Here is a 12,914-nt window from a genome sequence, read left to right on the forward strand (position 1 = left end):
CATCTTTTTTTCCCCCCAACATTAGTCAAGGCGGACTAGTCGATCATTCAAAAAGGGCTGGCTAATTCATTTACATAGGATAAATAAATGCTGGACTACGGAATGAGCCTGTGTGCACTTCGAGCTTGTTTGCAATGTTTTCTAACACTGTGAAAAGGGGCTCTGTTGGAAAACCTAATAGCAGAGGATGCTGGAATTCATACTCCTTGACAGAACCCCCTTCTGCTACCATCAGTCATCTATTTTTCTGCATACATATGCTTGATAATATCACATTCCCCCTCCCACTCCACTCTGCTGAAGTTTTAGAAACAGGACGTCACGCTGCAAACAGTCAGATGCATTTCTGAAACGAATCAAGCATGCAAATAATGAGCCTTTTGGTATTTTGGGGGGTGAATATGAATTTCTGGAGTGTGTGAGTGTAATCTGTTACATACTCTCTGTTACCACTTCTAATGTTTTTCCTCTCTCTCTCTCCCTCCCGTTAACTCTACCTCTCTCTCTCGCTCTCTCTCTCTCTCTCTCTCTAACCCTGCTTCTCTCTCCATCTCCCTTTAACTCTCTCTCTCTCTCTCTCTCTCTCTCTCTCTCTCTCTCTCTCTCTCTCTCTCTCTCTCTCTCTCTCCAACCCTGCCTCTCTGTCTCTCTCTCTCTCTCCCTTTAACTCTACCTGCTCTCTCTCTCTCTCTCTCTCTCTCTCTCTCTCTCTCTAACCCTGCTCTCTCTCTTCTCTCTCTCCCTCTCCCTTTAACTCTACCTGCCTCTCTCTCTCTCTCTCTCTCTCTCTCTCTCTCTCTCTCTCTCTCTCTCTCTCTCTCCAGTTCCAGGAGGTGAAGGCGAGGAGTGAGGCTGAGGAGAGGAGACGGTTCCCTCTGGAGAGGAGGCTGAAGGAGCAGATCATTGGACAGGAGGGAGCCATCAATACTGTGGCCTCAGGTACACACGTGCACGCAAGCACACACGCACTCACACACACACACACACATAAACACTGTTATGTCTTACTCAAAGGTAAAGAACATACCTGACACACATACCGTACACAACAACACAGCAACTTACAAAATTACTTTTGCATATACATATATAGATACACATATTAATGTATATATAATATATATGTATATACACTAGGCCTTATGCCACACACACATTAGTTGTGTGTGTGTGTGTGTGTGTGTGTGTGTGTGTGTGTGTGTGTGTGTGTGTGTGTGTGTGTGTGTGTGTGTGTGTGTGTGTGTGTGTGTGTGTTTGTGCACTGGCACATTCTCAGTGCAAGATCAACACGACGCACACACAGACCAACATACCCACCAAATGAACAGGAGAAGACCCAGATTTAGCCACACAGTGAAACTTAGTTTTAGAAGTCCCCTTAGCCCTCCCTCCCCCTGCTTCTACTGTGTTCACTGTCTTTCTCCTCTTCCAGCTTTTATTTCCCAATTCCACCATTTATTACACTCCTTATTCTCTCTCTCTCTCTCTCTCTCTCTCTCTCTCTCTCTCTCTCTCTCTCTCTCTCTCTCTCTCTCTCTCTCTCTCTCTCTCTCTCTCTCTCTCTCTCTCTCTCTCTCTCTCTCTACATCTCTTTACATCTCTCTCTCTCTCTCTCTCTACATCTCTTTACATCTCTCTCTCTCTCTCTCCACATCTCTCTCTCTCTCTCTCTCTCTCTCTCTCTCTCTCTCTCTCTCTCTCTCTCTCTCTCTTTCTCTCTCTCTCTCTCTCTCCACATCTCTCTCTCTCCACATCTCTCTCTCTCTCTCTCTCTCTCTCTCTCTCTCTCTCTCTCTCTCTCTTTCTTTCTCTCTCTCTCTTTCTCCACGTCTCACTCTCCCATTCTCCATGGCAGTAGGCGGGTTCAACCCGGCTGGTGGAGGCTGTAATTGGCTAATTATGATGAATGAGATGTCCATCAGGCATACACAGGTGGTGTGTGTGTGTGTGTGTGTGTGTGTGTGTGTGTGTGTGGTGTGTGTGTGTGTGTGTGTGTGTGTGTGTGTGTGTGTGTGTGTGTGTGTGTGTGTGTGTGTGTGTGTGTGTGTGTGCGTGCTTGCGCGTGTGGTCGTATACCAGCTGGAGAGGCCAGGCTTGGAGCCGCCAGTTAACTTGATTAGAGAGGAGAGACATATTCCAGACCCCAGCAACACACACACTCTCTCTCTCTCTCTCTCTCTCTCTCTCTCTCTCTCTCTCCTCTCTCTCTCTCTCTCTCTCTCTCTCTCTCTCTCCCGTCTCCCTTATACCTTCTGTCTTTCTCTTCCCTCTTCATCAAACGCCCACTCCTACAATGAGTACCAGGAAAAACAAAGGGAACGTGAAGGAGAGTAGAGAGGGAGGCGGTGGAGGCGGTGGGCTGCGATGCAGGTGGAGATGAGTTAGAGCACAATACCATAGCAGGCCGTAAAGTGCTGATATTACACTAGCCGTCTCCATATCGATCTGCGCCTCGCAGAGAGAACCCTATATTAGCAAAGCCTCGCTAAAAACAGATATAGTCGGTTACCTGGAATAATAAACAGTGAAAACAATCTAAACTCATAACTTTTTACTGTGTGCTATTTATCTTTTATCGCCGAGACCCTGGCACTTCAAGAAGTCCTGCTGCACCGAATACAGTACATACTCGCACGTAGTGGGGTGGCAGCCGCTGCTGGGATTTGTAGTCCACGTCGGTCTCGACTACGGCTCGCCAGGGTAGGCTTGTAGGCTTTTGCCGTCGCCGTGATGATGAATGGTTATTGTTGTCATGGCAAATTGTCCTGAAAGCCATGGAAGACGTCGCGGCAGCAATAAAGGAGCACCTTATTGATCCCTGAGAAATAATAGGTTAAATTTATCAGACACGGGACACAGGACACGGGGTCAGGGGGGGGGGCGGGGGGGGGCGGCAGGGCGGAGAAGGGATGATCTGTGTGTTTACAAAGACACTCATCATCCCATTACGAGGACTCTGTGCGGCCGTCCTTCCATCTCCGCGGCTGTATGTCTCAATACCTGTGTGGCTCTTTTACCTTCTGCCTTTTAGACTTCAGCTGTGGGTCTTCGTAACGTTGACGATTCTTTTTTTATTCTTATAATTATTATATTCAAATTGCATCAAAAAACTGCTTTCGAGCTTGTGTTGTGCGTAGTTGAAAACCATTTGCTGATTGAGTTTAGCGTGCCTTGTCGTTTTTTGGGTTGGGTTTCTTCTATATTTTGTGTGTGGATATGTCCACCACGTCTTCCAGAGGCCAGCTTCCAGCCGGTTCCTCATGACAAACTACCGGCCTGCAGCAAGACACACACAAGCCACCAGACACGCCACTAACACACTAATGGCCGTAGCTAGACACACAGTGGCTGCTACACACAGTGGCTGCTACACACAGTGGCTACACACTGCGCACAGGAAGGAGGCTAGATTGATCCAGGTTTAGCTCTCAGGGCTAAGAGATATTGAGGAGAATGATCCCTCTGTAATCATGTTAGAGCCAACCAGACCTTCCCAATACACAGTGCTCTGTGTGTGTGTGTGTTAGTGTGTGTGTGTGTGGGTGTGTGCGTGTGGTGTGTGTGTGTGTGTATCAGAGAGAGCGTGCACGTGGTCATGTGTGTTTGTACGGGAGAGAGCTTTGATTTCTGTCTCCTTCCTTTCGTTGTTGGGTCCTTCGAGAAATGTCAATGCGCCCTTCTGTCAAAGTCAGTCTCAGTCAACCAAAACAAACACACACACACACACACACACACACACACACACGCATACACATACGCGCACACTCACACGCACACACAAACGCAACCAACCCCAGAAGGTTATGCTGTCATTCACACAGCCATTGATAAGGCAGTCCCAGCTTTGGAGCCCCTCTTGTCACTTTTCATCTAATGGCCATCTCTGACACACTCATTGTCTCCCTCTTCCTCGCCCTTAATTCTCTGTTCCTCTCCCTCTCTCCCTCTCTGTCCCTGATATCTGCCCTCCTCTGCTCTCTTCCCCTTCCCATCTCCTGATCTCTCCCGTATCTCTTCATCTGGTTCTCTCCGTCCGTCCGTCCGCTCATTCCCTCCTTATCTCTGTGACGCCACCCCCACCCTCCCACTTGCTCCTTCCTCTCCATCATTATCTCCTTCCACCTCCCTCGATCATTGCTCATCTCTTGTCTCCTCGCTCCGTTCCTCCTCTCCTTCCAGCTCTTATCCATCGTCTCATCCCTCCATCTCATCCCATCTCTCTCCCTCCCTCCCTCCCTCCCTCCCTCTCTCCTCCTCTTCCTCCGCCTCTGCATGGCTCCCAGATCGCCTGACATTTCCTCTGGTCGTTAACGTCCATTGGTAGTTAGGCACTTGTTTGATGTTCACCTCTCACAGATTCCCCCCGTGCTCTTCAGGGTTCAGCCCTTCTCGGAAGCCTTACCGAATGACCAAATGTTCCTCTGGTCATTCGCTGGTTAATTCCATGTTAGAGGTCTTGCAGAGGTTAGATCACGGTTCATGGATGTTTAGAGGCAGGCAGGGCTGTGTCTGCGACCAGCTTCTGGGACCTTTTGGCTGAAGGTTGATGTTGTAACTGTTAAAGGACCAATCTGCTTCTGGATTGTGTGTGGAACCCTGCACTAAACAATTGGTTCCAGGCTGATTTCACACAGTCTGGCTCCCATGGCTTCAACAGACTCAGGTATGAATGGTTCTCTACCTCTCTAGCTGCTGAAACCACAGTTAAACATGCACTTTTCCTCCACTCCCCCCATATATACATGTGTGTGTGTGTGTGTGTGGTTGTTGGTGTGTGAGAGTGTGTGTGTGTGTGTGTGTTTGTGTGTGTGTGGTTGCTGAGGTGATGGCAGGGTTGGGTAGGCACTCTTTAAGCAGGCGTGTGTGCGAGAGGCTGGGATCCATGCTAAACTGATTTAGTCATGGCCGCGCCAGCGAGGCTAACACAATTACCGCTGGCTAATGGCCCCCACTGACTGAGGAGGGGGGCGGGGGAGGGGAGGGGCGGGGGGGGGGCAGCATCAGTGGAAGGCAACCCAGAGGTCTCATCTCTCTTTCTAATTCCCTCTCTCCCCTCCCTCCCTCTCCTCCCCTCTTCCACCAGATGTCTCTGACCCTCTCCTCTTCCTTACACTCCCTCTTTCATCGTACGTTCTATTGCTGCCCCCCCCCCCCCCCCCCCCCCCCCCTGTTTTTTAGGGCGAGTTAGTCTTGCTGGAAATAAAAAAACAAAAAACACACAAACAATGTCACCGTGTGCAAATGACTCAACGTGTGCTTGCTGTGTCCCTGTTGTTGTTGTTGTTGTTGTTGTTGTTGTTGTTGTTGTTGTTGTTGCGGGTCGTGGACCCAGCCATCAGGAGGAAGGAGAACGGTTGGTACGACGAGGAGCATCCCCTGGTCTTCCTCTTCCTCGGCTCCTCTGGAATCGGTGGGTTATTCCTTCCCTCTCCCGACGGCCTTCCCACCTTCCCACCTTCCCACCTTCCCACCTTCCCCACCTTCCCACCTTCCCACCTTCCCACCTTCCCACCTTCCCACCTTCCCACCTTCCCACCTTCCCATCGTTTAGCGGGCCGAAGGAAAACCCGACATTTCGATGTTCGATGTATTTCAGAGAACACACAGAGCCGTCCAACCACACAAACCCAACCAAGGTCTGTCCGATTTCAGTCTCTCTTTGGGCAATACTGGACTTTGATGAGCTCATGTGTTCCTCCGTCGAGGTGATAGCGAAGGGCAGGTAGCCACTTATAACCGCTGCTAATGCTTTGTTTATAATAAACCGGTCACATCCAGACTGCGAGAAACAACACGCCATTTGTGAATACTATAATTTGTATTGTGAAAGCGGCCCACATAGACCACCCATTGTAATAATATCAGTCTAGCTCCTCTAAACGGTGAGAGGCTCACAGAAGGTCAGGTGAGCCGGCATAGGATGTGCATGCAGGAGGGAGCAAAGGAGGGTTGGTGATGGAGGGAAAGGATCATGAAGAGGAATATGATTGGAGGAGAGGAAGGCGAGAGAGCCTGAGAGAAATGGAAAAGAGAGCAGGAGAGAGAGATTTGGAGGAATGACAGGCCCGAGAGATGTGAAAGAGGAAGAGAGAGACTGACAGAGTGAGAGAGAGGGGGGGGGGGAGCCTGGGAGAAATGACAGGCCGGAGAGATGGATGAAGGAGGGATGGTGTTCATATTCTCTGTTGCCTTCAGCGACAGACAGTGGCCAGGAGACATCAATATTAAACACAACAATCTCCCCCCCCTCCCCCCCCCCCCCCCCCCCCCCCCCCCCCCCACCCACACACACACACACACACAAACACACACACATGCGTACACATACACACACACCCCACCAACATATATATTTTCCCATGCCCATATGCATACCAAACACACAACATCAATATCTTATATGAGTATTTATATGCAGAATATTTTACTGACAAACATAATGTGTGTTTCCGGCGAGAGTCAAGAAGAATGAGAGCTCCGCAGAGAGGAATGCCGGGATTTAGGCCAGCACTTAGGAAGAGGAGAACTATTGTCTGTCTCTCCTTTTTTTAATGAAAAAAAAATAATTCAGCATTTTTTTTCATGGTTGACCCCATGGGGATTCTCGCCTGTTGTTATTATAACACACCCCTCCCCTTCCATCCCTGAGTTTTTACATCTAGATATTATAACCACAAAGTGCTGTGCTTTTTTAAGTATTTTTTTGTGCTCCCGATATTAAACCATTACCTGCCTGCTTCTCTCATCGTCGCTGTGCGTTGATTTATCTGCAGGAAAGACGGAGTTGGCCAAACAGGTGGCTCGTTACATGCACAAGGATATCAAAAAGGTACGTTCCCTCGCACAACACACACTGCGACACACAGCGCACACACTGCTAGTCATCCGCTTGCTGCGTATCAAAGTACAGGTGGGAGTTAGCCCTGACAGCCGAGAAGCTGCCAAAAGCGATCCAGTCGGCAGTAATTAGCATAGAGCGCTGCCGCAGCTGAATTCTATTCTGGTGGCCACTCTTAATAAAATCAAATGACACCAAAGCACACATTAAAGTTAACGTTTAATGAAAAGTGGTTGGTTTCCTGGTGTTTCCTCTGTCTCATTTTGGATGGATTAAAAATAATGACAAGATTTAATACGTGTCGAAGACGAAATCCCGTTGTGTTTGAACATGGCATTCCAATAATGACAGCATCGGGCTGTATATCTACTAAAGTGATGTTCTTCCTCTGGCCAATGTGAATCGTGGAAGATAGAATCCAATTCCTATGTTTTGTGACAATACAGTAGCCCGACTCTCAATGCCATTGCAAATTGTGATTATCTCCTTCTCTGGATCCAGGTTTCATCCGCATGGACATGTCCGAGTTCCAGGAGAAAACACGAGGTGAGCGGCATCTGTTTCTTCTCCTCTGATGGACATCCCGGCCAAGTCACCCTCTCCTAACTTTCATAATTCTGACACCCTGCCTCATTAGAGGTGTATTGGTTCTGCGTCGGATTTTAGTTAGCGGACCGCCTCGACGCAAGGCTTGTGGTGGAGGCAAGGAGGATCCGCAAGGACGTAATGGGTCCGTAAACCCCCTTGCGTTGCGAAGACGTCCAACCATAATCAGCCCATATATCGATACACGTCAAATCAGACTCCTGACTCCGCTTGTCAAAAACAGTGTGATAACTATACCCTCGGTTAACTCTCCTCATCTGCTGCTGTCGTGGTCGTCCCCACAGGTGGCCAAGTTCATCGGCTCCCCCCCCGGCTACGTGGGCCACGAGGAGGGCGGTCAGCTCACCAAGCAGCTGAAGGCCTACCCCAACGCCGTGGTCCTGTTCGACGAGGTGGACAAGGCCCACCCCGACGTGCTCACCATCATGTTACAGCTCTTTGACGAGGTGAGAGAGAGAGAGAGAGAGAGAGAGAGAGAGAGAGAGAGAGAGAGAGAGAGAGAGAGAGAGAGAGAGAGAGAGAGAGAGAGAGAGAGAGAGAGAGAGAGAGAGAGAGAGAGAGAGAGAGAGAGAGAGAGAGAGAGAGAGAGAGAGAGAGAGAGAGAGAGAGAGAGAGAGAGAGAGAAACCACTGCATTTTAGGGAGGAGAGAGAGAGAGAAGAGTTTCAGGTGAATGATGCAGACGCATAGTGATGAAATGTCAGTGTCACCCTCAGGATCCGTCATCCTCCATTTTATTCTGTCAAAATAATAGAAACACTACACTTTTTCATTTTGTAGACACTCAAAGATACTTTACAACAAGACAAAATAGAGGAGTCTAACAAAACAAAAAAGGAATGAAAGATTACATAAAAACATTTCAAAGCATCCGAATGAAGGGGGCAGAAACCACATGGACTATCGCGCACCCTAGGCATGACTTCCACAATCTCCACACTTTGAGTCATTTTTGTCGTCTTTCCATCCCACCATTCTGTCTCTCCTCTTCTGCGTCGTCCCGCCTTCAGGGCCGTCTGACGGACGGCAAGGGGAAGACCATCGAATGTAAGGACGCCATCTTCATCATGACCTCCAACGTGGCGAGCGACGAGATCGGCGCGCACGGCGTGCAGCTGCGGCAGGAAGCGGAGAAGCTCAGCCGCAGGAAGCTGGCGGACAACCTGGGTGAGAGACGCAACACACACACACACACACACACACACACACACACACACACACACACACACACACACATCCTTCCTTTTGTTGCGCCTACAAGAAATTCCAATGTCGTACAGCGCATTATTTGCAGTGTTGAGTCATGTTCTTATGAAATAATCATGTTATGCTCAAGAATCATGGTAAAGAAATAAACAGATCAGCAAAGTAACTGTACATTGTGTTACCAGATGATGTCCAGAAGATCGATGACATCAAGATCTCCAGACAGTTTAAGGACTCTGTGATCCGGCCCATTCTAAAAGTAAGACAGCGACACCTACTTTGTCTTTTACATGAGATAGAGACAAAGATTTGTCCTGGTTGATTTATCGTCGTTTTCCCTTAATCACTCTAATTGCCTGTAATGGTCTGGTTCCGGTCCAGGCCCATTTCCGAAGGGACGAGTTTCTGGGGAGGATCAATGAGATCGTCTACTTCCTGCCCTTCTGTCACTCCGAGCTTCTGCAGCTGGTCAGCAAGGAACTACAGTTCTGGGCCAAAAAGGTAAGCTGGAGAAACACTGGAGGTCAGTTCCGAGGTGGAGGTGGGGCTGGACGACACCAGGAGTGGAGGGACTACTTGGACACAGGCTTTGGAAATAGTATTAATGCACTGAAAGGATTTCCACAATGTAGGCAGTGGATTGATTGTGTGTGTGTGTGTGTGTGTGTGTGTGTGTGTGTGTGTGTGTGTGTGTGTGTGTGTGAATTAAAGGCACTTTACATCCAACAGGCCACGACACCATCACATCAATTTTACGCAGCTCCCGAAAGTCCCCCTCTTCCCCCTCCCCTCCGCCCTCCCCCCACCGAGTGTGGGCTAGGAACACTTAACCCCAGAGGATTCTCAGCTCTCTCCACCCACTGTGTGACCAAGCAGCGCGCCGGGATCGATGCTCACTATAACGGGATTACTGTGTTTAACATGTGAAGCCCTCATCAATATTTCACTCTTAATATTACGACTAGCGTCCCAGCCGTCCCAACAGTGCCCTCCCCAGGCAACGGATTCAGATCCAGGCACCGCATGCTCCCTTCACACCCAATGTGGACGTGCGTGCACACAGGCAGAATCAGCGCATGCCACGTGTTCAGGAATGCCCGGGTCCTATAATGATATTGCGTGTCTTTTATTTGTGTAATTGTATACTGCGGTGCCGTGGAGTGAACTGTTCAATACAACAGCAGTGGCTTCAACGGGGACGGATTTTACACTGTGATTGTATTAGCGTTATTATGTTAGTGTTGAAATCGAATATCACCATTCATTATCCATTTAGGTTTCTGCACGCGTGGATTAAATGAGTAAAAACTGATAATGGTCCTGATCACACCTCTTACTCATATTAGTGCGTTATTAGTGTTTCCATGGCGCCGGTAATAATTGACATCTTATTTATTGCGCTGAGTGTGAACAGCGGTGGCTGAATTAGCGGCTCTGATCACTACTATTGACTGGTGTTTCATTAAAACCCATTACGGCTGCTGTTGGTTAGCACAGCCAGACATGCTGCCTGACGCCGTCCTCCGTCTGCTGCTGTATGACACACACACACACACACACACACACATACACTGTCACACACATTCACATCATATGCTCACCCTTATACACATCATATGCTCACACATACTCTCACACACATACATGCATTACTTTATTAAAAAACACACAAACACACATCTTTGCTCTTTTTCTCTCCGCAACCGTGTAGAGAAATTCCGCTCTATTCTATTTTTTGTTTTTTGGTTATGTTTCTCAATTTTGCCGCCATTAGTCTCTCACTCTACTCCCTGTCTCTCACACACACACACGCAGACCATTTAGCACTGACCATTGAGGGTCCATGCGTTTCCTTGATAGGCGAAGCAGCGGCACGGCATCACTCTGCAGTGGGACCGTCCAGTTCTGGACCTGCTGGCTGGGGGCTACAACATGCACTACGGGGCCCGCTCCATCAAACACGAGGTACCCGGCATACACACTCGTTGCCAACCGGAAGCCATTCACAAAGGCGCTGAGACAGACTTAACTACTTTCGCTATTCTTAATTGCTGTATCAAGTTGCAATAGAGTAAAGCTTTCATTCTTCTATATTCGTTCAACAACTTTATACATTTTAATCTGAAATAACAAAGAAATGTTCTTCTTTGTGAGGCTCAAACGGAAGTGTTTACTACTGATGAAAGTGTTTTGGGGGTTTATTTACCAGAGATTATTCTAGAGACTACAAATCCATTAACTGAGAGAAACAAAACGTTCTGCCTCACTGAGTTCTGCTCCCTCGCCTTCAGGTGGAGCGGCGGGTGGTTAACCAATTAGCCGCTGCATACGAGCAGGAGCTGCTGCCGAAGGGCTGCACCCTGCGGCTGATCGTCCAATCAGACGGTCAGGAGGAGCCGCACCCGCCCAGCCTGCGTCTGGAGGTGGTGGGAGAGGACAGCTCAGCCAGGACCCTGGACATCCGACCTCCACTCAGCCCCGAGCACTAGGACCACACACACACACACACACACACACACACACACACACACACACACACACACACACACACACACACACACACACACACACACACACACACACACACACACACACACACACACACACACACACACACACACACACACACACACACACCGTCATCATCATCATAACTCTAATCTTCTTCATCTTATCGTGATATCTGAAGGAGGAAATGGATAGAGTGGCTTTAGAAGAAGTAACCAATAAAAGCAACCCTCTCTCTCTCCTACCAGCACTTTCTCTGTCTCTGTTTTTCCCTAACACCTGCAGGACGAACAATGCACCAGTAGTGTCCATAAGTGCTTTGTGTTCCCGTGGCTACGTCAGACCTGCAGATACATTACATCTTACATCACGAGGCAGATGTGAGCGGATAAGGTGCTCTATCACAGGCTGATCTCGCATTTTAAATGGACACACACAATCCCAAAGTCACTCAGTTGGAAACAACGTGGGGTGTGTGGGGTCATTCAGTGACTCGTTGTCTTACATCTCGATTGTTGATTGGTATGCACTGATATTTTTTTATAAGAGCTTTACATGTGTATAGGTTATAGTTTGTTGTATTTTTCCATGTTATAGCCACTAATGAACAATGTATTTTGTGTAGGAAATGAATCGCAAGGTTAAGCCAAAGTTAATGAAGCCAATATAGAGATATCAATACAACATGAGGAATATTTGTTTGAAGAGTATTTAAAGGTTTATTGTAAGTGGCAATAATAGTAGCATTTGTATGCCTTCAACGTCATTGGTTGTACAACACCAATGCTAACAGCATGTACTCAGAGAAATATATCATTCCTTTTATTTATTTACTCTTGAGTAAGGTAAGCTTAAATTATTGTTAGCTATTTTAGATTTAGAAATGTGTTCGTGATTTTGCGCATTTGTCTTATTTGAGAATAACATGAATGTTTTTAGGAGCATGGGGATTGTGTTTATTTGTTTAAACGTCTCAAGGAGAAGTACCCAAGTCTGTGTTTAAGTGTTGAATGTTGGACTAACATCGCTGCCATGTGAATCGCTTTGCCATTGTCAATGCGTTTGTCAAAACGTATGTTGCTGCTGTGCGTCTCGTGTCTTGTCTTTTGCAGGGCAAGTACATCAAAGACACTGGGAGAAATGTAAAGACACTTAAGTCCATAAATAAATATTTAACCATGATTACCTCCATCCTTAAAGTTCACAGAATAGTGGCGGGAACGGAGGGCCTAGCTAAGAGCCCGTTACCCTGCTTGTATCCGGACAACCAGTGTGTAAATAAAGTCTGTCTTGGTGAGCCTGCCGCCTCTTGTTCTGGTGCTGTCGCCCTGCCACAGCTGATGGATGGATGGACTGACGGACACGTCGGGTGATGGATGAAAGGATGGGCCGCTTGTTTGTGTATGTGCGTCTGGGAGGCGGGGACGCAAGCTCCTGGGTGGGAACGCCACAACAATAACGCTTGTCTGCCCAGTGAGGCTACATGACAGAGGAATTTCTCTGGAATCTCAGCGTGTCACTGTGTGTGTGTGTGTGTGTGTGTGTGTCTGTCTGTGGAAGAACATTGGGCGGGAATGCTGCAGGAAGTTACAAGTCCCTTAGGGTTGGATTCCTTAGAGATGTAGAGGGCATTCTACACACACACACACACACACACACACACACCAGGCATGTGTTCCCTGGAGGGAGGGATTAGCAAGCATGAAAAAGATTTGGATTCCCTCACTGCCCAGCCTGGACCCCCCATAATACACACA

The 12,914-nt window shown here is 48.1% G+C and overlaps 1 protein-coding gene across 1 annotated transcript; it reads left to right on the forward strand.

Annotated features, from left to right (window-relative positions):
• Positions 1-818: 818 nt before the first annotated feature.
• Positions 819-12,454, forward strand: clpb (ClpB family mitochondrial disaggregase; the record flags this gene model as incomplete). Its single annotated transcript, XM_060076204.1, is given in 11 exon segments — positions 819-939; positions 5,333-5,410; positions 6,774-6,833; positions 7,340-7,374; positions 7,376-7,384; positions 7,729-7,890; positions 8,454-8,610; positions 8,835-8,908; positions 9,031-9,150; positions 10,510-10,614; positions 10,941-12,454. Coding segments are annotated over 11 exon segments (1,119 nt in total), but the record flags the coding sequence as incomplete, so codon positions are not given.
• Between the last annotated feature and the right edge of the window lie 460 nt (positions 12,455-12,914).

The sequence above is a fragment of the Gadus macrocephalus genome, chromosome 16 (assembly GCF_031168955.1).
Source record: "Gadus macrocephalus chromosome 16, ASM3116895v1".
Taxonomy (NCBI): Eukaryota; Metazoa; Chordata; class Actinopteri; order Gadiformes; family Gadidae; genus Gadus; species Gadus macrocephalus.